General features: G+C 54.3%; 1 protein-coding gene across 1 annotated transcript; it reads right to left on the bottom strand.

The window, feature by feature from the left end:
- Positions 1 to 6,735: 6,735 nt before the first annotated feature.
- On the bottom strand, positions 6,736 to 25,844 carry FBLIM1 (filamin binding LIM protein 1). Its single transcript, XM_016128311.2, has 9 exons — positions 25,754 to 25,844; positions 22,129 to 22,182; positions 21,485 to 21,746; positions 16,500 to 16,693; positions 15,953 to 16,070; positions 14,569 to 14,738; positions 12,262 to 12,440; positions 11,312 to 11,429; positions 6,736 to 8,245 (listed from the first exon to the last, which is right to left on the bottom strand). The coding sequence occupies exons 3-9, from the start codon at positions 21,723 to 21,725 to the stop codon at positions 8,132 to 8,134; spliced, it is 1,134 nt and encodes a 377-aa protein (XP_015983797.2). The 5' UTR covers positions 21,726 to 21,746; positions 22,129 to 22,182; positions 25,754 to 25,844; the 3' UTR covers positions 6,736 to 8,131.
- Positions 25,845 to 26,719: the final 875 nt, after the last annotated feature.

Raw genomic sequence — 26,719 nt, 5'->3', positions numbered from 1 at the left:
AGAGCCCCACAGCCAGTGCCTGTACCGCCTCCATAATTCCGCTGCCTAACCTCTGACCCTCACCTCCTTTCTTCCTGTCGCCAGCAATCCACGGGCCCTCCCTGTCACTGTCCCTTAGCCCCTCTTTCCTCACCGCCCTTCCGGCCCAGTCACTTGCCACCTCCATGGTCTTCCTCACGCCTCACGTCATCCGAATCACCTGAAAAAAGCCCAGCGCTGGTCGAAGCCAGCTCTCTGCCTACGCTGCGCCTGCACCTGGGCAGCCGGATGTGGCTGGAGAAAAACACTCTACCTTGCCAGCTGCCTCACCTTAAATTCATGACATGCATCCTGAGTGGGCCCTTAATGCGGTCAGTATGTCACGGTCATTCACTCTCCCCATGTGGCACGCCCTTCTCTCTATAAAACGGGGTTGTATAGAGTAATATTTCTGCCTCCTGGGCCTGTTGGCTCCATGAGCACTTGGTACAGAGTAGGCTCTCAATCAGTGATAACCACTGGGATTATCGTCTCTGGTCCTTGGTCCAGGGGCTCCCTCATGACCACCCCATAGTCATTTATTTTGTTCCACTGGCTGGGCAGCCATGGGTTCTTTTCCATTTTGGATCTACCTCCCGGGAGAGGAGGGGAAGTGGCATAGGGCAGTGAAATGCATGGCCGAGCTCAGCAGTAGAAGAAAAACTTCCTGCAGCCAATGTCCCGATTGCTGGGTCAAGCCTGAGTCAGACCGTGGGGCCAAAACGGAAAGTTACCAGGGCCTCAGAAAGGGAGTGTGGAGGAGCCGGGGGTGGTGCAGACAACCGGCTCGCCAGAGTGGACCCATGGGGCAGGGCAGGCCGGCCGCCCCCAGGAATCCAGGCTGCACCTCCCTCCAGGGAGCTGAGCAAAACCCAGAGGAAGGAGGAAGTGTGAGTCTGGCTCTCCCGTGACTCACTTTATCCAACTGGGTCAAGTCACCTCTCACCCCTGCAAGAAGCCTGCCGCCTGCCTTCCCACCTGACAGGATCGAACAACCTGAGTCTGTCTATTCAGAACACTGACCCGATTCGCCCACCAACACCCTTCATTCCTCCGCCTCAGTGTAGACACACGGAGACGTTTGCAGGTGCCTGCCTGGGTCTGCAAGCTGGTCTCGGAAGATCGTGGAGACAGTGGGAGGGGCGGGAAAAGTCAGGTTCTGGAAGCCGGGACTCCTGGGGCATGACTACTAACCAGCTGTGTGAGCCTGGCAGGTCTCACACCCTCCCTGGGATCCAGTCTCCACTTATGCGAGAGGGCCAGAGGCAGCTGGACTCATGTCCTACCGGTTCCTCGGCTCTGGAATTCTACCAGGGTTGGGCTTCCTCATCACCATTGCCCTAGGAGAACAATCCCAACATCTCCATACAGCGCGAGGGGCCCCTGAGGGCTTGGTCCTGCCACACCTGGACCTCAGCTGTGCGGCTCCCCCAGCCCCAGCAACGTTCAGCTGTGGCCAGATCAGAAAGCGCGCGGGTGGAGCGCCGGCCGCACGCCTCAGCCGGCTCAGCTCTGTCATCCTCTGTGCCCAGCTTGACATCTCTTTCCCTATGGCCTTTCTCTCCTGACCTGCCAGCTACGTGGGTCCCCTAGCAAGGGCCGTCCTTTTTTCTCTTTTTATCATTCAACTGAGCTCTGTGCCAAGGGCATTGACTGGCATTCAGAAGGGGTCAATAAAAATATTATGAATGGATGAATGAATGAATGAATGAATGAAGTGGAAGCTCCTCAGGCAAGCTGGAGCCATGGTTTGAGGCTGCACCAGAGCTCTGCCCTGCCAAGGAGGGGGTGCAGGTGGGAGGGGTGTAGATTTTCCGGGGAGGTTCCAGCTGGGCTCCAGCCCCGCCAGAGCCCCGAGCTGCCTGGCTCATGACTCACAGGCCCCAAACAGAGCTTTCTTAACCCTCCCCGGCCTTTTTGGCTCTGCCTTCTGATTAGGCCTTTAGGCTAATACCTCTCCGGTTTCTCTCCTGCTGCGTCAGTCTCTCCCTATGAGCTCAAAGTTTACAAGATCCCACTGGCTTTAAAGGAGCAGCTAAAGATTCCCGGGCCATATTAATGTTTCCTGAGAAATCCTTTCTCTGTTTACGGAGAGGAGAAAAAGTTGCCACCCACGCTGGCTAACGGTCCTTCTGATTTTCTGAGACCTCTCACCATCCACCTCCCATTTGGCATCTACCTCCTGGTTGCTGGGGTGGAGGGGAGCCCCACCCCAGCATTCCCAGGCTCCGGAGGTCACCAGGGTTAGGGAACACCAGGGCCAATGCCCTTGTTTCTCCTGGTTGCCTGGCCAACGACTTCCGGAGCCACCAGGGACTCGCTCTACTCCTGGGGACACTGAGGAACCACAGAAAGTGGGCGGGGTGCCCCCATCCCCTGTCGGTGGAACCCTTGCCCCTTTCCAGACATTTTCTCTCCCAGCCCAACACGTCCCCACTGGCAGGAAAGTATCTGATGGTCTCCTCTTGTCCTCGTATCAATGACAGGTAGTGCCTCCTGGAGCTCACAGACTTTTTTCTTTATCCCATTACTTTTTAAAATAATAAACTCTTAATTTTGGAATAATTTTAGATTTACATTGCAGAAGATCAAAGTTTCCTAATACCCTTCAGCATTTTCCCTTGTGTTAACGTCTTGTATTTGTCAGAGTGAGGAAACCAACATTTCTGTTTAGTCAGAAGCTGTTCTAGCCCTTTAGATGATAATGATAGTTATCTCCGTTTCACAGATGAAGGAAAAAGATTTGGAGAGGCGAATGACTTGACTGGTCACATAGCTAGGACCTGAAGGCGGCGGAAGAAAGGGATTAGGAGTGGGCATTTGAGGTCCCAATCACAGTGGTGTGACCTTGAGCCCTAATCTCCTTGTCTGAAGGATGGATCGTAAGTACTTACTTTAGGGCAGGAGCGGGACTAAATGAGGTCACGTCCATGGGCGTCTCCCTGCTCACAAATGGCCCCTGTTGTTATTTACCGGCAGCGTCATCATTACTAAGGAGCCCAGAGCTCCACCCCCCAATCGCCCTCTGGGCACCTTTACTGAGGGGAAAACAGACCCAACAGACCTTGCTTTGACCAGGCCCTTAAGACTGAGAGTTAGAAATCCTAAGAGGTAGCCCCACGGTGGCCTCTAGTTGAGTGTCCTCGGGCAAGTCATAGCATGTCCCTGAGCCTCAGTTTCCTTACCTGTAAGATGAGGATGGTCAGAGCCTCCCACCAGAAGTGTTGGGACGTCACCATGGAACAAACGTGGAGCAGCCCAGGGCCAGCCCCCCACCAGCTGTTAGTGTGGCCTTCCTCTGGTCCCTTGAGGGGCAGGCGGGTCACAGCCTGGGATTCACAGTCAGGCAGGCCTGGTTGGGTTCCGGGCAGGCTACCTGACCCTGCCGAAACCTGCACTTCCTGTCAGAAATAATCAATCATCTGACATATTCGGCCTCACCCCAAACAAGAACTCAGGAAATATAAGTCAGTTTCTGCTGCCCCTCCTCACCCTCAGGCCTAAAGAGGTTGTCTCAAGGTCAAGTAGCTGGTTAGGGTTTCAACCAGAGGGAAGTCTAGGTCTTGCTGGGACCTTGTCCCATCCACCTGAGCAGAGCCCAGGCCTGCCCGCCCTCTGCCCTCTGGGGGGCAGCTGCCACCTGTCCGCTGTTTCTTAACGCTGCTAGCCACCACCTCTCCTGGTCTAAAGGAGTCCTTACACAGCACCCAATGAAGAAAGTGTTTAAATTAAAAAAAAAAAAAAAGTAAAATCGTGACTTCCATGAAGATGTAATATCGACACGTGTTGAACATTTTCTTAACTCCTGGGAGAACCAGAGAGATGTCACAACTGACTGGTTCAAAAGGGCAACAGAAGAACATTCATATTTATAGATGAAGAATGTTGAAGTGAATGTGCAATTGGAGGCAAAACTGGCTTTTCCATAAGGGGGTGAGGGGACCACTTGCCAGACAGCACAGAATTTATCAGTGATCTACAACTGACTGAGTTGGAAAAGAGCTCAAAGACAATGAAAGCCAGCGATCTGTAGCTTTCCACTGAAATGCACATTTTTTTCTGCAGAAGGAAGGTCACGAATAGAGTGCATGCCATGGTCTCTAACCTGATGATCATTCACGGGGTTAGTATGCCTCATACAGTAGGAACGCAAATCCTTTCTGAAGGAATTGGGCAAACTACATCTCATGGTGAGTAAGAGGCCTAAAGCCTAAAACCAGCAAGGTTTTTTTTCGGCTGGATTTCGGCATCTGGAACACTCTAGAATATGGGTGCTTGTGACATGGGTCTGTAGCAGTGGCCTGTAGTTTTCACTGGGCCTGGTTTGACCCTGACTGCTGTGTGCCCTGGGCAGTTCCGCCCTCACTCTGATGCGTAGCTTCCTTGTCTCTCAATTGGGATATTAATAACACCTACTTCATAGGCTATTGTTCTTGTTTGAGTAGCTATTTGCCTATGAGAAGTGCACTTTAAACTGATAAAGCCATTTCTTTTAAAATGTCCTGTGGTCACTGGTATTCTTCTTTATCAGCCCAGCCTTCTTTGCTTTCGCTCTCCATTAAGTCCTCATTGCCACCACTTGTGAAGGGGGCAGCATCCGGCTGCCTGGGGGGGCTGGCACATGCTGGGTGGCGTTCACACCTCCAAACACAGCCAAGCACCTGGGTGTGACCTTGCGGGAGGGGCCCCCGGGGAGGGTGTGACAAGCATAAAGACTCTGGCAACCCAGTGGACCTGTTCGTTATGTGCTTACTGAGCTCGGGTTCCCAGGTACCAACTTGAGTGGCCGTGTGGGAGCTCCCAGGTGAGACCCTCTCAGCAGGTAGAAGTTTGGGCTGACAAGGAATTCAGTCTCCTGACACACTAGTCTCCCACCAAGAAGGTGTTTTCTAATTGCGGCAGTTCCACAGCCACATCGCTCACTCTCTAGTTTCCCAATTCATTTTCTTCTCTCTTTCTCACTGCAACCACGTGCAGTGGGCCGGCAGGAAGTATTCCCATCCTGCATCTGGAGAAGCTGAGGACCTGAGAGAGGCGTGAGAACCTCGGTGCCTCAGGGCCCCATGCCCAGTTCGCTGGCCCATGCTGCCCTCTAGTGGCTGTGCGCAGCACCTGCGTTCAGGAAGCCCAGGTCAGCCAGCAGCCTCTCTGGATTTGCACACAGCAACTGCCAGCCTTCCTAGGTCCCCAACCCAGGGGACGGATGCCCCCTCGCATTCACCCCTCTGTCTCTGAGCATTAAATGTATATTTATGTGTATATTCAAGTGTGGTAAAATATACGTAAAAAGCACCACCGTAACCATTTTTTAAGTGTACAGTTCGGTGGCATTTAAGTACATTCACATTGTTGTACAACCATCTCCCTATTCATCTTGACACTCTGATCTCATCAAACAACTCCCCCATTCCCCTCTCGCAGCCCCTAACCAACCACCCTTCTACTTTCTGTCTCTATGAATTTAACTACTCTAAATACCTCATCTAAGTGAAATCGTAAGGTATTTGTCTTCTGTGATTGGCTTATTTCACATTGCAGAAGTCCCCCTAGAAGTGTTCCTCTCATGGAGCGATTTGTAAATGTGCAGCCTGGAGACAAAGGCACTCCCAGGAATTCATCCAGATACCATCCCTTCAAACATAACCCACCAGAAGTCAGCCAGGACGTGAGGAATCACAGCACGAGATTATAATGTAATGATAGGAAAAAGCAAATCAAATCAAATTTGGGATCCCTGACAGCTGGGAGCTTGCCTGGCTCTCAGAGCTGGGTCTTGGTGACCTCTAATCTCACAGCTCTCTGTGGTTATGACCTGAGCACTGCACCTCTGGGCCAACTGCAAAAATGACCAGCACCCCCTCCCCGCAGCCTGGGAGCCACTGCTGCTTCCCTGCCAATCACAGCTGTAGTGCCACCTCCGGGATATAAATAAGTTAAAGTTCTCAATTATAGAACTACCCCTGGCTTACTGAGATGCCCCGAAGTTCCCCAGGCTGTGTGGCCGCAGCGAGCACAATAAACCCCACTTTGCTGATCAGGGGCATGTCCCCAGGGATCTGACTGAAGGGCGTCAACAGGCCCACTGAGGAATGCTGACTAAAGGAGTGATGGCTAAGCATTGTTGGCCAGTAGCAGAGGGAGCAGGTGGGTCCTGAGCTAGTCAGAAACCCACCATCCCAAGGTTTCTTTCTATCACAGCAACCCTCTGATAGATATTCGTGTTGTTCCCATTTTGCAGACACGGCGATCAAGGCCCAAAGGATTAAGAACTAGTCCGCACTATTGGATGGCAGCGCCAGGTCTGGGAACCGAGTTGCCTGCCCAAGTTCAGTGCTCTTTCCCACCACGCACCCTGCTCTCTGGGGCAAGCCCTGCTCCCGCTCTCTGAGCACATCCCGAGGGTAGACGGTGACTCTGCTATAAAATCTGGTGGCTCCGAGGGCCTCCTACAGCAAAGGCTCCACCCTGGACACCCTGTAGCCAACTCCTTTGCTGGTGGCCTGGGTCCAGGAGCAGCATGCCTGAGTTGACCGGTGAAAATCTTCATGAGCAAGGACCTAAGTTTCCTGATCGGCTGAGCTGAGCCCCAGTTTGGGAGGAAGGAGGTGCAGGCACTCGGCGCTTGTGCCACTGTGAACAGAGGCCCAGTGAGCATGTTTCGAGGGCTCTACAAGGGCCTGAGTTGACCTAGGCGAGATCTTAGGTGGAACACAGATGGACTTCTACTAGTTACGCATTTATTTTCAGGTGTGATAGGAAAAAACATGACTAACAACATGTGACCGCATAGCTATATTGCTTAGCACAAGACTACAGCTGGAAGTGAGCTTTCAAATGTTGGTTTAAAGACAATATTAAGGAAATACAAGAATAGGAGGTCTTTGGTTATGACAAAAATTGTGGAGATGGTATGTGAATGCCTGATTTGGTGACTCGCTGCTCTAAGCTTTGGGCAGGAAGCCATGCTCTGGTCCGCAGCCCCTGAGGGGTTCCACGGAGAAGCACCCCCAGTCTGTGGAGGCGGGCATGCTCAGAGGAGTGGGTGGGACATTGAGAGGGCTGGCTGCAGGGAGGAGAGCACATCTTGCTTGGACATTGGTCCATGCCCTGCAAAATGTCTAGAAGTTACAAAGCAAAGAAAGTGATTGTCCTTAAAAGGAAAGACGACTCTTCTAGGTGTGGCCTTGAGGAGGCAGTGGTCACGGGGCTGCCTGGGCAGAAGGGCCCAAGTGGGACTTAGGGGGATAAGCGGGGGACTGTCCTGGAGGGGTGCGTGTGCGTGTGGCCTGGGGGTGTGCACGGCCCCAGTCAAGGCTGCAGGAAGAACACTCGGAGCTCCTGCGCGCTGTTCCCAGCATACAGCAGGCACTTAATGTCTGTTGACTCACTGCTGCATGCAGGAGGCGTGCCAGGGGGCAGGGTGGAGGGGCTGCCCCCATCCTCGCCTGTGGGAATACCTCGCCCTCCCTCCTGCCTCTGCTTCTCCGGTTTACCGCTAGGCCTGGGCCCCACGCCACCAGGTGAGAAGTCCATGGCTGTGCCAATACCTGGTCACCTTCTTGTACATTTATGAACAAATGGGAGACATTACCTATTAAGACTGATCCGCCAAAAATAGAAAGAATGTGCCCCATCATTTAAACCTCACTTTTTTTTAAAAAGTGCTTTTTAAGCGACCTTGGAGTTTTACTCAAACAGCTCAGTCCTGCAAGCCAGAGCTGATCTCAGCACCTCATACGGGACAATGAAAGTGTCATCGCTAGGGACACGGGGTGCCTCCTGGAGACTCGCCCCGACTCACTCCTGGAAATGGGGTCACGGCCAGTGCTCAAGAGGGGCCAGAGGCTCAGAGCTCGGAGCGCACACCCAGGGTGTGACCTCACGCATGAAGACTTCCAACGCCCGGGAGAGGGGAGGAGGCAAAATTCTGAGAGGCCCCTTCCGCCTGCCACCCACTCCTGAGCTGGGGTCACAGACATGACAGGCTGGTCCTTGTGGCTCGGAAGGAAAGTGCGCAAAAGCAGGTCAGGAAGGGAAACCGAGTCGGGGAGGACCCTTCCTCCCCAGACCAGGGCCAGTGGATAGCTCAGGGCCCCAGGGCCTGGTGGGGCTCTCAGCAGCACCCCGCAGCACTCCGCTTCACGTGGCATGGCTTGCAGAAGAGATGGTCGTCCAGGGGGTAGCAGCCTTGGTCCGTGGGCTCCACAGACAGGAGGATCCTACAGTCCTGCAGAGACAAGGGACATGCGGTCGGGCCCCCGGCCTGAGTGTGGGGTCAGGGCTCACCCAGCATGTGCTGATAAAATGACCCGGGCAAACGCACGCCCTGAAGCTGAGAAGGTGGCTCGTCACCCCTGTCCTCCCAGCGCACCGGGCTAGGTCTGCATCCGGGAGGACAAGGCAAGGCACACGGGCCTTTCACTCACACAGTGTGGTGACGAGAGCAGAGTCAGCGCAAGGGAGAGCTGGACACTGCGAGACGTCCCCTGAGGAATCATGGAAAGATCTGGAAGGGCCTCGCCAACCACCCAGCGGCCCCTTTAGAACGTGAGCTCTGCGAGGCCGTGACCCCACGTCCTGCTGGACCCCGCCAAGGCCGGAGTCTGGTGTGCCACTGGCACACGGTAAACCTCTGCTAAGTGAGGAACTCAGTCTAGTGCAGAGCTTCACCTCACAGACGGGGAAACTGAGGTCCGGCGGGGGACGGGGCTTGCCCCAGGTCGCATAGCTGGCTCCAGACCCGAGACAGGACCAGGTCCCCAGCCTCAGCGTCCAGGGATCTTTCCGTTGTTCTACCGCAGGGACAGCTTCGACATTGGCACAAACTTTAATGTTCCAGTTTTCCAGTTCACCAGAGGACTTCAGAATGAGGAGGATGGGGATTTGGGGCCCGAACTGCTAACTTCGCCATTCTGCTGCAAGCACACACCTTGTCTGGGCCTCACCCGGACACACACTGGGCAGTAATCATGGGGACAATGACTGCCCAGAGACCTGGTTCAGGGCGTGGCTGGCGACCTCTGGAAGCTGCATTAATCAGTCCAGAGAGGCCTGTCCCCATAGAGACCATCTTGGGCTCACAGGCGCCCTCATGTGTCCTTTCTCTGCATAGCACCTCCAGTCTCTCAACGGGGAGACTTGGGCCATTTAACTCCAGGATCTGTGCTGTTCCTACCTGCCCTCTAAAAGCATCAAGTGCCAAACCTGAAGTCCTAAAGGGGCACATGTGACCTCTTCTGAATTTGAATTGAGTGAAGAAATACAGCAACTACAAACCCAGTCCCACAGTCTGGCAACAAGCTGGAGGGCAGCAGGAGGCTGGCCGGCCCCAACCCGGACGAACGAGCGTTGGAGGCACTTTTCTCAGCCTCAGTTTCCATCTTAAATGGGGACGATAACACCCACCTCGCAAGATCGTCATTAGGATTAAGTAAGGTGATCTACACGAAAGCCCTGTGCAAACTGAAGAATACTACCCAGTATGAAAGTACTGTTACCCTTCCAGCAATGAGCAGGAATGACAAGAGGGGTGTGGGTGGCATCTTGAAACCCATTTTCCTTCCTAGGGAAACGGCACCCCAAATCGGTCCAGGCCGCTGTGGTTTGAGCCTTACCATCTGAAACGGAACTGCTGAAGTCCAAACTCGACTTCCTGCAGCAACCTGGGTTATGCTCACGGTAGCCTTGGCCGAGCTGACCAAGGACAGGCAGGGAGCGGCCATTTGCTCACTAGCCAGGCTCAGGAAAATGCTAACTGTCACTGGACATTATGAGGGCTACGGTGGTGATAACAGCACTTGATTTTCGTCATTGTTCTTTCAAGATGTGTTATCAGCTGGACCTTGAGCTCTTAACCAACAAAGACAACATATTTACGAAGCAGTCTGTCAACCTCTCCACCAAGCTGCCTTGTCACTATCGGTGAAAACAGCCTCTGGGCTCCAGGTATCTCTTTGAATAAATGTTTAGAATTACTCATTGGCTGATTAAGAGATTTGCTCTGAGTCCCCACTTAGGTGACATTCGCAAAGTCGCGACCTTTGTTGTCATCGCCAGAGAAGACAGAAATACCAGGGACATGCAGGTGACAGGAGGAGAGGTGGGCGAGGACTCTCAGAGCCTCGCCAGAAGGACCGACTATATAATTTGCAGGATCCAGGGCAAAATGAAAACGCAGAGCTCTCTGTTCAACAACTAAGAATTTCAAGACAGTGACAGCCGAGCTTCGAAGCAAGCATGGGTCCCTACTGAGCAAGGGGACCTGTGTGGCTCCCTGGGCATTTCGTGCTGGGACTACTGCGCCGGCTTCAGACCAGCCTCCCCATCTCGGCCTCGCCCCTCCCGGCAGCCCGAGGTCCAGACTCCTCGGCCCGCACACGGGGCCTTTCCTTCTCTCTGACCACACCCTCCTGCATTCTACACTCCAGACACACCTAGGGACATCCACGTCCTCTGATTCTTCAGGCTTGCTCATGCAGGTTTTTACAGACCTTTGCCTCTTTCTGGATTTCCTTTCCCCTCACTAATCATCTGGCAAACTTCTACTATCCTGCGAGACCCAGGTTAAGCCTCGCCTCCTCCTCGCCTTTAATTCTAGCACCCTGGTTAGACTCGACCACTGCCTTCTTAGTCCCAAAGCTGGTTTATACATGCTCGTTCCCTGAACCCAGAAAGGACATACGTGGTGTGGGTCTGTCCAGCATCCCCTTCCTCCTTCCCATGCTTGTATCAACTCCCGTTTCATAGGGTTCTGCATCCCAGCGGGTTTTAATTGTAGTCCCTGACCAATGATTGGTTCAGAATGGGCATGTGACCCAAGCTGGGCCAATCAGAAGCCTTCTTGGGAATGAATGGGATCCCCGGAGTAGTTGCTAAGTCAACAGCATGTAAACCTGGGCCAAACATGGCCATACACTATACCCTCCTCCTCATAGAGGACGCCAGCCCACAGAGAGAGAAAAATGAAGCAAACACCAAAAGGGAAGAACTGAGAGATGGAGCGAGAGCCCTGAGGATATCATCTGATACCATCGAAGACATAACCACCGCGCGCCGTCCCATGATTCCCTTTCTGGTGGAAAGCACACTGAATTTGGTTTCTATCATTAAGTCAGAGTCCTGATCAATAGACTCTATTCACAATCACTTCCATTCTTATTTGTTTCTGCTATTGGACAGTAAGCAACTTCAGAACAGAGCCCTCACCCCGCCTTGTCCCAGCCCAGGGCCTGGCACCAGCGGGCTCTTAGACGTGACCCACAGCAAATCGTTAAAGCATCACAGCTCTACTCACCTCACACCTGTAGCAGTTTTCATGGAAGTTTCTTCCCATGCACTCGATTTTGAAGGCATCCTTCCCATCTCGGGGGATGATGGGATTCTCACAGATGCTGCACACCGGGGCGAATTTCCTAGAGGGGAAGGAACCCACGCTCGGGAGGTGTTCACGCCGACGACCACAGAAATTAGCTGTCAGAACGGGGGCTGGCTCGAGTTCACCTCCCGGAGCTATTTCAGACCTGTTGCTATGGGACTGCACCTGGAGCTACAACCACAAGAGCCTATTTCTTCCTGGCAGGAGTAGATGGAGAGGTGTATGTAATTAGACTCAGCTTCCAGGGTATAATTAGCTGGAGGCAAGGAAGTGACTGGGTAATGTTAGAGTCTGAGAAAGCAGAGACATCTCATGTGAGTTTAGTGGGGCTGGGCCCATTTCATTTATCTTGTATTGTAGGTCATCGCTTTTTCCTCCTCTTCTCGCCTTTTTAATGGGCACATCTGTCTCTTCCCTTGGGCGGGCACTGAGCTTCTGGGATATATGTGCAGCGACTGCTTCCTACAGCTCCCGGGGAGGCACTGTGGTCTGGGGGTTGAAAGCGAGGCCCTGAATTTAGGTCGATGGGGGTTTGAATCGATACTTCCATATTTACCAGCTGGGAGATTTTGGGTACTTAACTGCTGCATGCCTCGGTTTCCACATTTGGTAAAACAGACCCCTTAATAACCCCTGCCTTGATAGGACGGTTTTGAGGATAAACTGGCCTAACCCAAGTGGAGCGCTTGGTACAGTGTAGATGCTCAAAAAGTTAGCTGCAAGCAGGTGCACGGTCAGAGTGAGGGTGTGTGGAGCAGGCAGGCCGGTTTCTGCAGGAAAGCTCTGACCCAGCCTCGGCACTCAGGCTCAGCTCCTCCATTCTGCCTGAGTCCCACCCTGTGCCCCCTGTGCTCGGGACCCTCTCCTACCTATAGAAGTCGTCCAGGCAGTACACCTCATTCTGGTTGTCCAGGGCAAAGCTCTCGTCCCCGATGCAGCGGGCACAGGACACACACGTGAAGCAGGCTGGGTGGAAGGCCCGGCCCAGGGCCCTGATGATGTGTTCCTGGACCACCCCGCCACACTTGCCACACTTCTCCAGGGTGTCCTGAAACAGAGGGCCATTGCCTCAGAGCCTTCCCTTGCATGTGCCACAAGGGGTTTCTGACTAGCTCAGAAGGGGCTGAGAAGGCCAGTGGTGCAGGAGAGGAGCTCAGATGGACGTAGTCGGCCTGTAACTACTACCCCTGAATCTCCGCTATTTCTTAAAATGGATCGAGCCTGGCATCGTGTCCTTGGCTTACAGTGACTGCATGTTTTGTTACAAGGAAATGCTTGAGGCCAGTGTCCACTAGGGCCCATAGAAGAAATTTTTCTTAAATCTCAGAGTCAAGAAAAGGAACTCCTAGAGGACTGGTGTACTTTTCATTTTATGGACAATAAACCTTGAAACTCTTTCCCTTTTCCATTTGGCCACCTGGAAGCTCAGAGTCGAATTTCATGCTCTACCTTTAAGAACAACTGTAGGGGTCTTTCATTTATGTATTTTGGAGTACTAACTTTCCCTTTGGTCTCATCTCACTTTCTACTTTGATTTTCTTCTGTTCTGATTTATTTATGTCACATTTCATAGTATTGTATGTATTCTTTTAAAAAAATGTGTTTTTCTTGTGGTAAGTACACTTAACATGAGATGTATCCTCTCGACACATTTTTAAGTGTCCAACATTGTTGACGAGAGGTATGGGTGCAATCTTATAATCTTATATGCTGCCTCGAATCCCTTCAGGAAGGAGAGGGGATGAGACAGAGATATTGACAGAGGCAAAGAGATGTCACCGAGGCAGAGAAGAGGCCTCCCTCTCACCAGTCCATCTTTTTTCCTAGACATGTCTCTTCCCTTCCTGGCTGTGCTCCTGTTCATTTTAACCTGATTTCATCTTACATATATATTTGGCGGAGGCACCATTTCCCTCCCTAGCGCACTGCTCAAGTCCCTCCTGGCTGTTTCCGGCTCTCAGCACCCCCTCTCACCTCTGCTTCCCCTCCGTGCCTCACCCCTGCCTGGCTACAAGCTGAAGGAGGGGGATAAAGACATACCACTGTCATGTCGAGGGGACAGAGGGCTCCTTTCTCCTCCCACAGTGACTCCTTGTTGCCTGTGGGCAGATCATTCTGATTTTTCTAGATGGTACCAACTCCTAACATCCTAACTCCTCAAGTCAGTACTTTTCCAACTTCAGAATCACTTGAGAGACTTGTTTAAGATGCAGACTGCCAGGTGCTATCATCAGGAGGACAAGGTGAGGCCTATGCACATCCAGGTGGTGCGTTTGTGGGTGATCTGTACACCGCACTGAAAAACGCCACAAAAAATGCCACCACACGCCATTGGAGAGTCAGCGATTCCAATATCCTGGCATCCTAACTAGCTCTCTTGGGCTGTGTTTGGTACCCAGAGGTAACACAGACTCCTCCGTTAGACCGTTCATCGGAACCTCGTGGCTCTAGGTGGGAGAGTGGTCAGATCACAGACAGGATTCAAAAATAGATGGGCATAGGGTAGAACTCCAGCTCCATCGCCTTCTGGAGTGTGACCCTGTGTGACAAACTGAGTGACAGCCGCAAAGATGCCCAGGTCCTAATCCCTGGAACCTGTGACTACCCTGAGACTTTGCAGGTGTGATTGAGTTAAGGACCTTGAGATGAGATTATCCTGGATTATCCAGGTGGGCCCTAAATGCCATCAACAAATGTCTTGGTAAGAAGGAGGCAGAAGGAGATTTGACGCAGAAGGAGATTTGACGCAGAAGGAGATGTGATACTGAAGCAAGATACTGCCCTGTTGACTTTGAAAATGGACCAAGGAATGCAAGGAATGCAGCTTTAGACGCTGGAAAAGGCAAAGAAATGGCTTCTCCCCTCGAGCTGCGGGTAGGGGGAGCACATGCTTTTGAGTTTGACTCACTGAAACTGATTTTGGACTTCCGACCTCCAGAACTGTAAGAGAATAAATGTGTGCTGCCTGAAGTCACCAAGTGTGTGGCAATTTGCTACAGCAGCCACAGGAAACTAATACACCCCGACTGAGCTCCTGCCCTTCTCTGGGCCTCGGCTTCCTCATCTGTGAAATGCATCGAGAGCGCCTACCAGAGGCCCAGGATTGTAACAATAGAACATCTCCCAGGTGCCCGGCTTGGCCCCTGGCACCTGGAGAGCTGCCGTGGGGGGGTTACCTGGTAGCAGGGTTCGCAGAGGGGCCGCCCATCCTTCTGGTAGAAGCTCTGCCCGGCCAGCTGGCGGCGACAGGTGCGGCATGTGAAGCACTGGGCGTGGTACTGCCTCTTCATGGCTTCCACGGCCAGCTCTCGGGGGGACACGGTCTTGTGGCAGAAGGCACAGATGTCTGGGGTAGAGGAGACACGGGCCATGATCCACTCGGCCTGGGAGTACTGTCCCCAGTCACCACCCGGGACATGCCCAGAGCGCCAGGTCTCTGCCTCGAACTCCCAGGAGGTGCTGTGAGTGTGGCCCGGTCTCCCGAGGCTCTTGAGGAGCAGTAAAAGGCGTGTGCGTGGCTTAGGAAAAGCGTGTCAGGGCAACTGGGATGCCGTCTGCAAAAAATTAAAGAGTGGGGGCTCTCCCATGACACCTCGCACCCAGGTCACTCCGCATGTGCGGATCTCAGCGTGGAAAACGGATCCACAAGGACACTGGGGGAACCCAGAGGAGAAGCAGGTCACGACCCTGGGGCAGAGAAGGCCGTTCGGTGCACGGTAAGTACTTACTACTGCTCATTAAATGAGTGGCCCAGCGCAGGAGAGGCTGTGGGCAAACGGGCACTGCGGGCCAGAGCGTGGATCGGGCCGACCAAGGGCAGTGATTTGGCAAAAATATTGAAGTTACAAACGCACCTGCCCTTTGACCATCGTGCTCTCTCTTCTAGGAATTTGTCTCACAAATTTGCACGTGAGCAAAATGACCCACGTGCAAGGCAATTCATTTTGGCCTTATTTGTCACATCAAGAAGACACCCAAGCACTTGTTCAGACAGCTAGTTAAATGCGCATGGTAAGACTCGGCTGAGGAATATCATGCAGCTGTGAAAAAGAATAAGGAGCCACTCTATGTTCTGATGTGGAACGAGTTCTAAGAGGTATGAAGGAAACAAAGTGCAGGAAAGCACAAAGTTTGCTATCATTTGTGGAAAAATGGGGGGGGGGGCAGTGATACATATTTGTATTTGTTCACATAGGCATAAAATAGCTCCGGAAGGGTGTGCGAGACATCACCAACAGAAGCTATCTGTTCAGGGACGGACTCTTCACTGTGTACCTTTTCTATTTTGTACTATGTGAGGGTCTTATGTATTCAAATACTTAAGCAGTGAAAAGAGTTCAAGGCATTTTTGCTATCAGCAAATTTTGTTGGTCAAATTTAAACAGATTTTAGTTACAAAGGAAAAATGGTTAAGGCCATGCAGATAAAGGCCTGTCACTGACCTGTGAGCTGGGGCAGGCGCTCTGGTGCCTGGTCTCCCGGCTCCCAGGCGGAAGCCCATGCCAGCCTCACGAGGGCCCCTGGGGACCCTCCAGAATCCTCCCAGCCCTGTGCCCGTACCTGTGGATGCCTCTCTCTCAGGGAAGCCAACGGGCTCTGCTGGGGGAGGTGGCAGCCTCTCCTCTGCAGGCCTGAGATGACCGGGCTGAGGCTGGAATGGAGGCCCCTCCGCCAGCGACTGTGGGGACAGGAGAGCAGGTAGGACAGAAGTCATCCAGTGGGGACCCCATTCAGCCCTCTCCGCTCTGCTCATCTGGTGGCACCAGGCACAGTTAGCCCCCTGGAGCCCCTCCCACTTCTACGAAGGGCAGAGGATTACACGTGGGTTTCCTGTGCAGTATAAGGGATTTAGATCAGACCCAGGAAAATGTCTTCTCAGAGCTAAAGGGGCACCTGAGGGGGAAAAGAATGTGGCACCCCTTCTCCGGGACCTTGAAAAACATGACCAGTTTTTACCAGCTTCGAAGAGCTTCGAAGAAGAACTGCCCTCAAGCAGGAGGAAGGACTAAACGAGCTCCAGGCTTAGAACCCCTGACAGGCCCAGAGAGCACAGATTCCCCCGCCCCAACCCATGGGGCTCTGTCAGGGGTCAAGGCCTTGGCGGTACCTGGGGTGGGGGCGGGGGCGGGGGCAGGTGCAGCTGCTCTAAGTCCGAAATGAGTGATGCCCCCATCGAGGCCGGGGGCTGGTCATCGCAAGGTGGCAGGTATGCGGGCGGGGGGGGCGGCGGCGGAGGTGGGAGGAGGTCCAGGTCGGGGAGTGCGTCCTCGCCATCCAGGGCTGGAGGAGGAAGAGAGCATCCTGCAGCCGGAAGGGAGAAAGGATGGGCCGCGGTCAGTGCAGAACGGAGGAGGTGTCCGCTTGCCCGGAAGGCTGTGCTGCGAGGTGGCTGCGGACTCGGGTCCAGGGTCACCCAGACCTGGGATCCATCCCTAGCTCTGCCACCGACTTGACATGTATCTTCCGGAAAGAGACTTAGGCTGAGTCTCCGTTTGCTCAGTTGGGAATGGGTATCCATCGGTCGGGGTTGTTGTGAAGACTGCGAGGTGACGCAGGTGAGGGCCTGGCACAGTGGATGGGACGTGCCACCGGCTCAGAAAACAGCAGCCGTCAAAGCCCTCCAGAGCGGCCCTCCCACCCCGCGGCTGGCAGGCCCGAAACCCCTGCCAGAAGGCCTCGTTGGGATACGAGGAGATCCAACCCCTAAGGCGCAAAGCGTGGCTCGGGGACCCGCAGCCGTGCCTGTGCGAGTGTTAGAAATGCAACTTCGCCTGCCCCCCACCCTCCCACCCCAGCCTGCAGAACCAGACACCCAGCCATGTGGAGCTTAAGCCCTCCCCCCAGGTGGTGCTGAAGCAGGAACCATCGAGTAGTTCAACAGATTCAGGTAATAACCATCAGGTATTGAAAGCATTAAGTGGACGGTTGATGGCGAACTTTCCAAACGAGCTGGACACCACCCACACACAGTTAACCTCAGCAGACGGCAGGGGCCTTTCGACCTACGCTTTGCTATAGGAAGCCATGGGCACCACCTCTGAAGTGTTCTCATCGAAACAAGCCCAACACATAAACCAAAGCCAAACACAATCTAAGCAGGTCTCCTGAGTTAACCTCCATTTATAATAAATTTGGAAGGCAGAGGGGCCAGCTGGATAAGACCACAGGACACAAAGAGACAAATCAGCATTCGGGACATTCTATAGAAACTGACCTTATTTCTCCAAGTCAGAGGTGTGACAGAGAAAAAGAGAGACGATTTCCTCAACATTAAGAGACTTTAGAGAAGAACCACCAAACATAATTGTAAATATTTGTGCTGGCCAATGAAATCGCCACCACCACGTGCGGCCATCGAGCACATGAAAGATCCACACTAACACAGATGTACTGGAAGATTCATGGAAGAAAAAAGGATGTGTACCACCTCATAATCACTTTCATAAAGACTACGTGCTGAAATGGTACTTTTTATATATTGAGCTGCATCATACACCTTATAAGAAGTAATACCACTTAACTCTTTTCACTTTTTTTATGTGGATCCTAGAAAAATTTAAATTACATGTGAGGCCTGCATTTGTGACTCACCATATTTTTTTTTTGGACGGTGCTGGTATAGATCTTATTTGATCCTGATTCAAAGAATGAATCATCTCACTTAATTCTCCTCATTTTGAAGGTGAGAAGTTTAGAATTCCACTGAATGATATAGCTCAAAAGAAGGACAAGACATAATGTAAACCATTCCTTCTACTACAGTCCAATAGTTAAAAGGCATTTTTATGACAACTCAGGAACATTAATTATGGGTAGAATATTAGATAATCATAAGGCATTTTTATTTCGTTTGTGGTTATGTAAGGAAATGGCCATATTTAGAGATCTTCCCTGAAGAATGCGGGACTGAAATGACCTGATTACTGGCATTTCCTTTCAAATACTTCACAAAACAGAAGAAAGGAAGGAAGATGAAATAAATATGGCAAAAACTTAGTAATTGTTGAAACTGGACGTGAAGTTTCCGGGGTTCCTTGTACTGTTTGTTTTCCCTACTTCCGTGTATGTTTGAAAGTTTCATTAAAGTGAAACACACACACACACACACACACACACACACACACACACACACACACGGGGGTGGCCCTGCATTCTGCCTGCTAGTCCTTGTGCACAGCCTTTCGGACGCTCCCGGCAGGGAGGGAGGCAGCGGGCGGGGATCACCCAGCTCCTGCCGCAGCCCCAGGCCCTCCGCGCTCCAGGAACAGCCACTAGAATAACTCCTGCCCCTTCGTGCTGTCCTGACAAGGGGCTGCCCAGCCCCCCTGGGGAGGCTCCTGGAGGGTCAGGAGAGAATCCGTAGTGTGGGACTGTGAACACACCCATGAAAACCCTGTCACTGCCTCGTACAGGGTGAGTGCTATGAAGGGTGCCTCAGGGTAGAAGACACGGCACTCTGCCTACCTCCTGCCGCTGCGGCTCAAGGTAGGCCAGGCTCCACCGAGGTCAGGCTGCCTTGCTCTAGACCTTGCACTAGACACTCATGGAAAGCAGACTGCAAGTGTCCCACACCCCGCTCCCTAAAGGCCTGGGCTCTGGTCCCATCCTCTGCTAATCTGCAGCGGCACCTCTCTGGGCTGCCGGGAATGTACTATACATATGGGAAGCTCATTCTAGCCCTGTGAGCACACCACAGGACCACCTGGGGGCTTGTTAATGCCCCACCCCCAGAGCTTCTGATTCAGCAGGTTAGGGGTCAGCTCAGAGAACTGATATTGTTTGAAAAATTCTGGATGCTGCTTGTTCAAAGACCACAAAGATCACAGCATCAATGTTACCTGGAAACACGGTTCAAAAACCACAGCATCAACATTACCTGGAAATGTGTAAGAAATGGCGACAGACCTGCTGAATCAGAAACAGCCAGGGTGGGGCCAGGCCAGCTGTGTCTGAACAAGCCCCCGAGGATGCTGAGGCCACGAAAGTGTGAGAACCATGCTCCAGATGAGCCGAAGTGAGTCAGGAACCAGGCGCGGAGACAGCAGAGCGCTGAGGCCTCTCCCGGGACTTGCCTTAGGCTGCAGACAATAGGCTACGAAGGGTGGCAGGTCCCGGCAGGGACAGGAATTCGAGACAAAGTGAGGGACTTGAGGTGACAGGGCAGGTGTGCAGAAAGAGGGTCAGAGCCGAGCGACGATGACTTGGTTCAGGTGGTCCAGGGCAAGAGCAAAGGCAGCAGCCTTTTAAAGAGGAGCCGCGAGAAAAACTGACTTAGGAGTAAGAGCAGTGGAGTGGCTGCGAGTGTCCAGCGTGGCATGGGGCAGGAGTGAGGGGGAGGTGGGGGCTTCTGCCAGCATGAAGGGGACAAGCGCCAGAAGAGGCATCAGATGGCAGCCTGCTGTAGCGATGGCTTTGAGCGCCCGGCCGGACCCCACGGCCCACTTTTGTGTTCTGTGGGCAGACCAGACTCATGTCCAAGAGGCTCACTTAGCAGGCATCTCACTCCAGCAAGGCTGAACCCCAAGATTCGCTGTGCTCTGCTCAGGTTCACCCAAGTGGCAAACAAAATGGCTGACCAGTCACCGTGAAGCCACTCATTCCCGAGGAAGGTCTTTTTTTTTTTTTAATCACATTCCTGTGATCTTCTGACTATAATTCCAATAACCCATGGAAATGTTCTGGGCATCCTGGCATTTTGGCATCTAAATAATATTTCCTGAGCTCCGTCTCCTACCTGGAAGGGACATAATTTTCCTTTTTCATGGAATCACATGTCCTGAGGTGTGAATCTGGTTCATCGTGGTCCACGCTCTCCTATGTGGAGAAGCAGCTGGAGAGGCTGTGTTCTTAGGATGTGTGGTAAGGATGGAAAGACCCATTTAGGAGGTCGCATGTTACACGAATATCGACATACTCTCACGTATGGCCCTTTCTCCTGCTCCTTTCTGGCCTCCTGTGACCGGCACTTCTTATTGGTGTCTAGGTGGTTTTCAGGGTGGTGGCTGCGCAGGGCTGCCCTAGCCTCGCTAGGGACAGCAGGCTGTCCTGGGGAGCTCAGGTGCCATCCTGAGCTGGCCTCTCTCCCTTGGCGCCTCAATGCCTCCTTGCTCCAGCTGGTGCCCTGCCAGACAATGAGCCGTCCCCCCGCCTCGGGGCCTTGGGTTATTATCCCTCATTGCTGCCGCCCAACCCAACAACTGAGACTTTTCATGGAAGTGGCAGGGACAGAGGACTAGAAGGTTCTCTGTCACCATGGCAGCGGGGCCAGTCCAGACGAAGTGCAAGGTGAAGGAACAGTCATTTGTGAAGTATCCGTTCTGTGACGGGTGCATCACTACTAGATAACCAAACTTCCACTTTCCAGAGGAAAGCAAGCAAGAAAACGGCTTGTCTAAGATCACACAGCAAGAGAACGGCAGAGCCCAGGAGAGAAGAAGGTGGCCCTGCGGGTCCTTCCGCTGGCCAGATTCACGCCTGCCTCGGGCACCTCGCACGAGCCGTTCCGCTGCCCTTCACATTCCACCTCCCCGGCCGGCTCCGCCCTGTCACGCAGGTCTTGGCTGAATGTCACGTCCTCGGAGACGCCATCCATACAATGCTGCACCACATTTCATTCCTGAATAGGACTCGTGTTTTCCTGACATTATATTTTACGTTTTCATTACCTGTTTCCTCCACTAGGATACAAGTTTCACGCAGACTGAAAACCTCGTCTCTCTTTTCATGTCCCCAGTGTCTGGCCTAGAATATTAACAGCAGGTAACACATTTCACACTTTCTACATGACAGGTGCTGGGCGAAGCGTGTGTGTTAATTCATCTAATCCTCGAAACAACAGTTTGAGAAACGTGCCATTATTATCCCTATTTTACAGATTAGGAAACTGAGGAACAGAGAGGTTAAGTGACTTGCCAACATCACATAGGCAGGCAGCGAGGGAGCCAGGATTCAAGCCCGGGCCTGCGGGTTCCAGAGGTTGCTGGCACATTCGATGCTTGATAAAAGAAAGAATGAATGGCCCGAGTCTGCCCTTTCCTTCCCACCTCAGTGCTGCGTCTGACCGGGTCTTCTGCCCCCTCCGCACCCTCTTACCTCCGTTGGAGAGCTGCGGCGGCACTGGGGCTGCGGCCCTGCCGGGGGCTGTCCAGAGACCGGGCCTGCCTGCTGAGCCGGCCCCGGCTGCCTTCGTGGGGGCGGAGGGCTCCCTGCTGCGGCCAGGCCGGGCCTCACAAGCTGCGCGCCTCACTTCCTCAGCCACAGCCTCGTGGCGACGTGGCGGTGCCAGGGTGATAAACACAGACGAGGCGACGCGCTTCTCAGGTTTTGAGGCCATTGCCTCGGGCGCCTGGTGGGGCTGGGGGCGGAGCGGAACTTGGGCTCAGGCAAGGCTCAGGGCTCAGGGGTACACATGGCGGGGACGCGCAGGCCCCTCCCCCAGGGAGACAGGAACGGCCACCCCACTGTGCCAGTGGGGCCCAGCCCAGCCAGAGAAGGGGCTGGGGATGTCCTTTGGGGGAGGGTAGGTGTCCACCAGGGGACTTGGCTGCAGGGTGGGTCCCAACAGTCCTGACTGCCCCTCCCCGCGAGCTGCACAGCTGGGGGAGCAAAGGGCAGCCCTGCCCCTGCTCACCTCAGGAATGATTAATTTTCCTCCTCTAAGAAGTGTGAGGAAGGAGCAGCTCCTCTAGCTCCCCCCACCCTGCCTGCAGGGCCACACCCGGAGTTACTGCCCTCACCTGGGAACTGGATTCTCCTAGGATAGCCAAAGTCACCAAGGTCAGGCCAGCTCGCTGTGGGAGGAAAACAGTGTGAACCGTTCGGAGCATCAGGGCTGGCCTCCAGGAAGCAGAGGCGACAACCATCACAGCTACTGGCGACTAAGGCCTGTTTTGTGCACATGCTGCCCTAAGCATTTTCTGCCTGTTAACTCATAAATCCCCCAACGCGGCTGGTGGAGAGGCACTGTGACTATTCCCATCTTACAGATGAGGAAACTGAGGCAAAGAGGTGAAGTTACTTGTTCAGGGTCCCGCAGAAGTGGAGCTAGGAGCTGAAGCCGGAGGCCACGCTCTTGGCCACTTGGCTCTGCTGCCCTCTCCCGCCCCGCCCACAGCCAGCATCCTCTTCACCATCAGCCAATCGGGTCTTGATTCTATTGCTGGAATCTCTCGCCCTGCCCCATCCCCAAAACCAGGGCTCTGGCTCAGGCAGGCGCCTCAATGGGCTCTAATCCTGCCTCCTACCCTGTACCTGGAGTGATCTTTCTAGATCATGAAGCCGTTTCTGCTCTACTCGAAAGCCCCCCACTGCCCTCAAGGTAAAGTCCAAATTCCCCTGGCCTCAACCTCTTTTCTGACAACCCTGGACCACTCGCCCTTCCTCGACTTTCTCCCTTACCTGCCCTGAAGTGTTTTCTACCACCTGTTCATCCTCCCTCACCTCCCAGACAGGTTGAATTTCAGCGTTTCCTTAGAGGCCCAGCTCCTCCACGAAGCCTCCCCTGATTCCTGATCTGTTTGCTTCCCCAGAGTGATGACAGCTCACAGGGCACACTGGCTCACTGTCACCCCCCCCCCCCTCATAAGTGACTGCATGTGTCATAGGATATGTCTGTGATCTCTGTGTGACCTGAGTCCAGCTCACAGTACAGGCATCAGAGCCGGGATCTGGGAGCAGGGTGGCCGAGCGAGCCTGTTTTCGGTCGCTGGGGTGGTTCCTGCAGACAGCAGCCTCCGGGGCCAAGGCTGAAGTGGGGCCGTAGGGCGGGGCAAGTCGACCACACTCACTCAGCTCAGGAGCTTGAAGTGGGCACCCAGGGGGAAAGCATGCCCTTTTTCTGTCTCACTCTCCAGCTAGGCCACCCTGACGTGGCCCCAAAGCCCAGTCCACAGGTTCACGGGGGAAGAAAGTAAACAGGGACCCAGAAAGGTAACCTCAAGAAGTGGGGCCGGACGGGTGAGGGGTAAAGGCACTGAGGGACCCTAATGGTGGACTTGGAGCCTGAGTGGCCACTCGAAGGCCTCCCTCTGTATAAAGCCCAACCGGCCACCGCGGGCAATCTTGGTGACTGATGGGAACAACAACAAATGCTCGCGAGTTCCTCCTAAATTGGTTTATATGTTTGGTTAAAATGTATAGCTCGGTCGTAAAACATCTGTTCCAAAAAAGAAAGCAATAAAGGAAGAAAGCTTCAGAAGTTCTTTAAGCTATTATTCTTGTTTCTTGTTTTCTAAGTGATGTTTTGAAGGATTTATGCTTATATTGACTGTCATGGTCTTTGGCTTTATACTTTGCTACAAGTTTAATTACCTATTTTTGTAAATAATTTTCAGAGTGCATGTGAGATTTAATACAAAAAAACAAGATCGCTTGCTGAGAAAACGTTGGCTGTGTGACGGCCACTATGCCCAGTGCTTTCTGTACCTCAAAGCTCACCGAATCCTAAACACGGCCCATTTCGTTCCTCCTTTACAGATGGGCTACGTGATGCCCCAAGGGGTCAGGTGACTTTTAAAGGCCATCGTGGGAGACTCTAAGGGAGCACCATCCGACCCGAATCCATGGGTGTCTTTGGACCTGAGCCACACTTCTTGCAGGAAACCCCCAAATCCTCAGGCTTGTTCTCACCCCAGAATGGCCCCATCCCGACCAATTACCTTGTGGTCAGTGCATTCTGGGCTGTCCCCAGATGGCTGTGGATGCCCCCTTGGCCTCCTTCCCACTCTGCTCTGACCCTGACCCCATCCTCCCCCACCCCCGGCCCCGCCTACCCCTTCGGGAAGTTGGATCTGCAGTTTCTCGGAAAACATCCAAGGCAAACGTCCCAGTGCTGAGCCAGATGTTCACAGCTGGGCACCCCCTCCCCAAACCCTCTACAGTTCCTGTAGGGACTTCAGGCCCCAAGGGAAATGGCCAAGCTGGGGACTTTTCAAAGGCTGGTCAGTTGGGTCAGTCAGGCCCTGGGAGGAGAGGGAGGCTCAGCTTCCTTCTGGTTCCACTGCCCCAGGGGCCACTTTGGAATGGGGTACATGTGAGAAGGCTCCCTGTGGGGCAGCCTCCCAGCCAGCCTTACCCAGGGGACCCTCCACCCCCATTCTCCCTCCCCCAGAGAGCGAATCAGAGATCCAGTTGGGTAAGCAGAGAAAGTGGGAACAAAGGGAAGGAAAGTCATTTCCTGTCAAGAGGAAGGAAGGAGGCTGAGATGCAGCCAGTCAGCCACCCAGTCCGGCTTCGGGCTGCAGTCAGGGCAGGGACAGGCAGGCTGGCGGGGGGAGGGTCTCCAAGAGCTCCTAGCAGGCCCCCCATACTGCTCCTCTAACCCCCTCCAAAACTCTGGAACCACCCCTAAGCTTTGTTCTTCAATACTCTGTAAGCAGTCTATGCTTGGTTAGGAATTAAACTCCGGTGGAAGTGGGGGTGGGACTGCACCCCCTCAGGGGACCTGGAAGCTTTAGATAGGGGTTCCCCCTTTCTCTCGCCCACCGCAGGGAGGTGGGAGGCACACGGAGCTGGGTTCACACGGCCCCGTCCCCTGCCTGCTGGGTGCCCCTGAGCAGGTCACTGAACCTCTCTGGGCTTCGGTTTTTTATACAGTGAGAATGAAGTCCGTCCTGAAGGGTGGCTGGCTGCGAGCGTAAGAGGGGAGAGAGCGCTCAAGATTTTGGTACTCAGTAAGTGCGAGGAGACGGCCGGCCGGTTATTCAGCCTCCGAGGGTAAAGAAGAGCCCCCGGGAGGACCGGGATTCAGCTCCCGCCGCTCTGAAGAACAGGAGTCCAGCCGCTGCCCGGCCTCCTCCCGCCTCCTCAGATCTGGGCTGGAGGATCCACGCCAAGATGCACACACCTTGGAGATCGCCCAGCTCACCCCTTCCCAGCCACCTACGAGGACTAAGGCCCAGAGAGGGGCAGTCTTGGCGCCCCTCCCTCCCCTCTCCTGACCCCGGCTGGGTAAAGGGCCCCAGAGGTCCGCGAAGCTCCGGAAACCCGGCGCCCTCCCGCAAGCAGCCGAGCGCGGCGGCTGGCCGGGTCACCGTGGGGCGCCGCCGGGGACTTTAATTCGATCCATGTGCGGGACGCTGTCCTCTTTGTGCGGAAGCTTCCGCCCTGCCCACTGCTGCCCCTGGCGCCCCGCTCCCGGGCAGGGACACCAGCCCTCACCCCTACTCCGGCGACACAGACCGAGGGACTGAGACGGAAGGACGGTCCTCCTCCCCGGGTCCCGCAGGGCCCCTCCGGGAGCGCCGGGGTCGGGGTCCCGGCTGGGGGCAGGGTGGGCTCCGGCCCGGGGCTGCCCGCCCTGTCACCTGTGTGTAGCCGGGGCAAGGACGGAAGGACGGTACCCGCACCCCCAGCCCCGCTTACCTGGGTCTCCCGCACACCAGCCGGCTCCAGTCCGACGCCCGAGCTGGCAGAGCCGCGAGGAGCGGGCCTCCCGCCCCTCCGCCCTCCCCGCCCCCTGGCTCCCTCCGCCCCGCAGCCCCGGCGCCTTACCATAAAAGGTGAGGCTTGGGGGAGGGGGCCTGGGATTCCCGCCGAGCGGAAACGGCCCCTACCTGCCCCCCCACCTGGCTGGCCGCGCCCCGTGCCGCCTCCTCCCCCTCCCTTTGTTCCCTCGACCCCTCCTCCCTTCCCGCTGACCCGGGCCGAGAGGGTGTGCAGCCTCCCCCACTGCCCACCTCCCTACCACCTCCTGGTCCCCCCTCCCCCGTGTCCTTTGTGTACCTTGAGTGGTCCTTACCCTGCCCCCTCCCCTAGATCAACTGGGTTGGTGGCCCTACCTGCCCTCTCAGGTGGAGGGGGTGTTTACACTTCATTTTGGCTGGGAATCTCCCAAGGTCCTCAGAGTTAGGTGGACTTGGGTTCCATGGCCTCTCACTGACCTAGTGACCCTGGGCAGCCACTCCACCTTCCTGAGCCTCAATTTCTTTGGGGGGGTATGGCTGCCTACTTCTCAGGGTCAACCTGAGGATAGAAGGTATTAATGATGGTGAAGAAAACACAGAGAATGGTTAATATATGCTTGACTTGGGGCTTTTTGGGGGGTGCCCCAAAGAAGCAGGTCACCTGGGTTTGGCTGTCCTCAGCTGTCACTACCTGTCTGGAACCCTTAAACCCTTTACAGGTGGGTCCCAGAGTCGTGGACTACATACACTTACAGGAGGCCTGGTAGACAGGGCCTAGATGGCAATCGGGTCACCTGTTGGGGACCCCCTCCTGCCTCCTGCACGCGCCCCTCCCCCCCCCCAAGCTGGAGTGGACAGATAATGGAGCGGGGAGGGAAAGCCGAGCCCGGGCCCTGGGGCGGGAGATGGAGCCGGGATGGGCGGC

Source organism: Rousettus aegyptiacus, unplaced genomic scaffold, assembly GCF_014176215.1.
Source record: "Rousettus aegyptiacus isolate mRouAeg1 unplaced genomic scaffold, mRouAeg1.p scaffold_m13_p_1, whole genome shotgun sequence".
Taxonomy (NCBI): domain Eukaryota; kingdom Metazoa; phylum Chordata; class Mammalia; order Chiroptera; family Pteropodidae; genus Rousettus; species Rousettus aegyptiacus.
The sequence above is the reverse complement of the archived record's forward strand: the minus strand, read 5'-3'. Positions and strand labels throughout refer to the sequence as shown.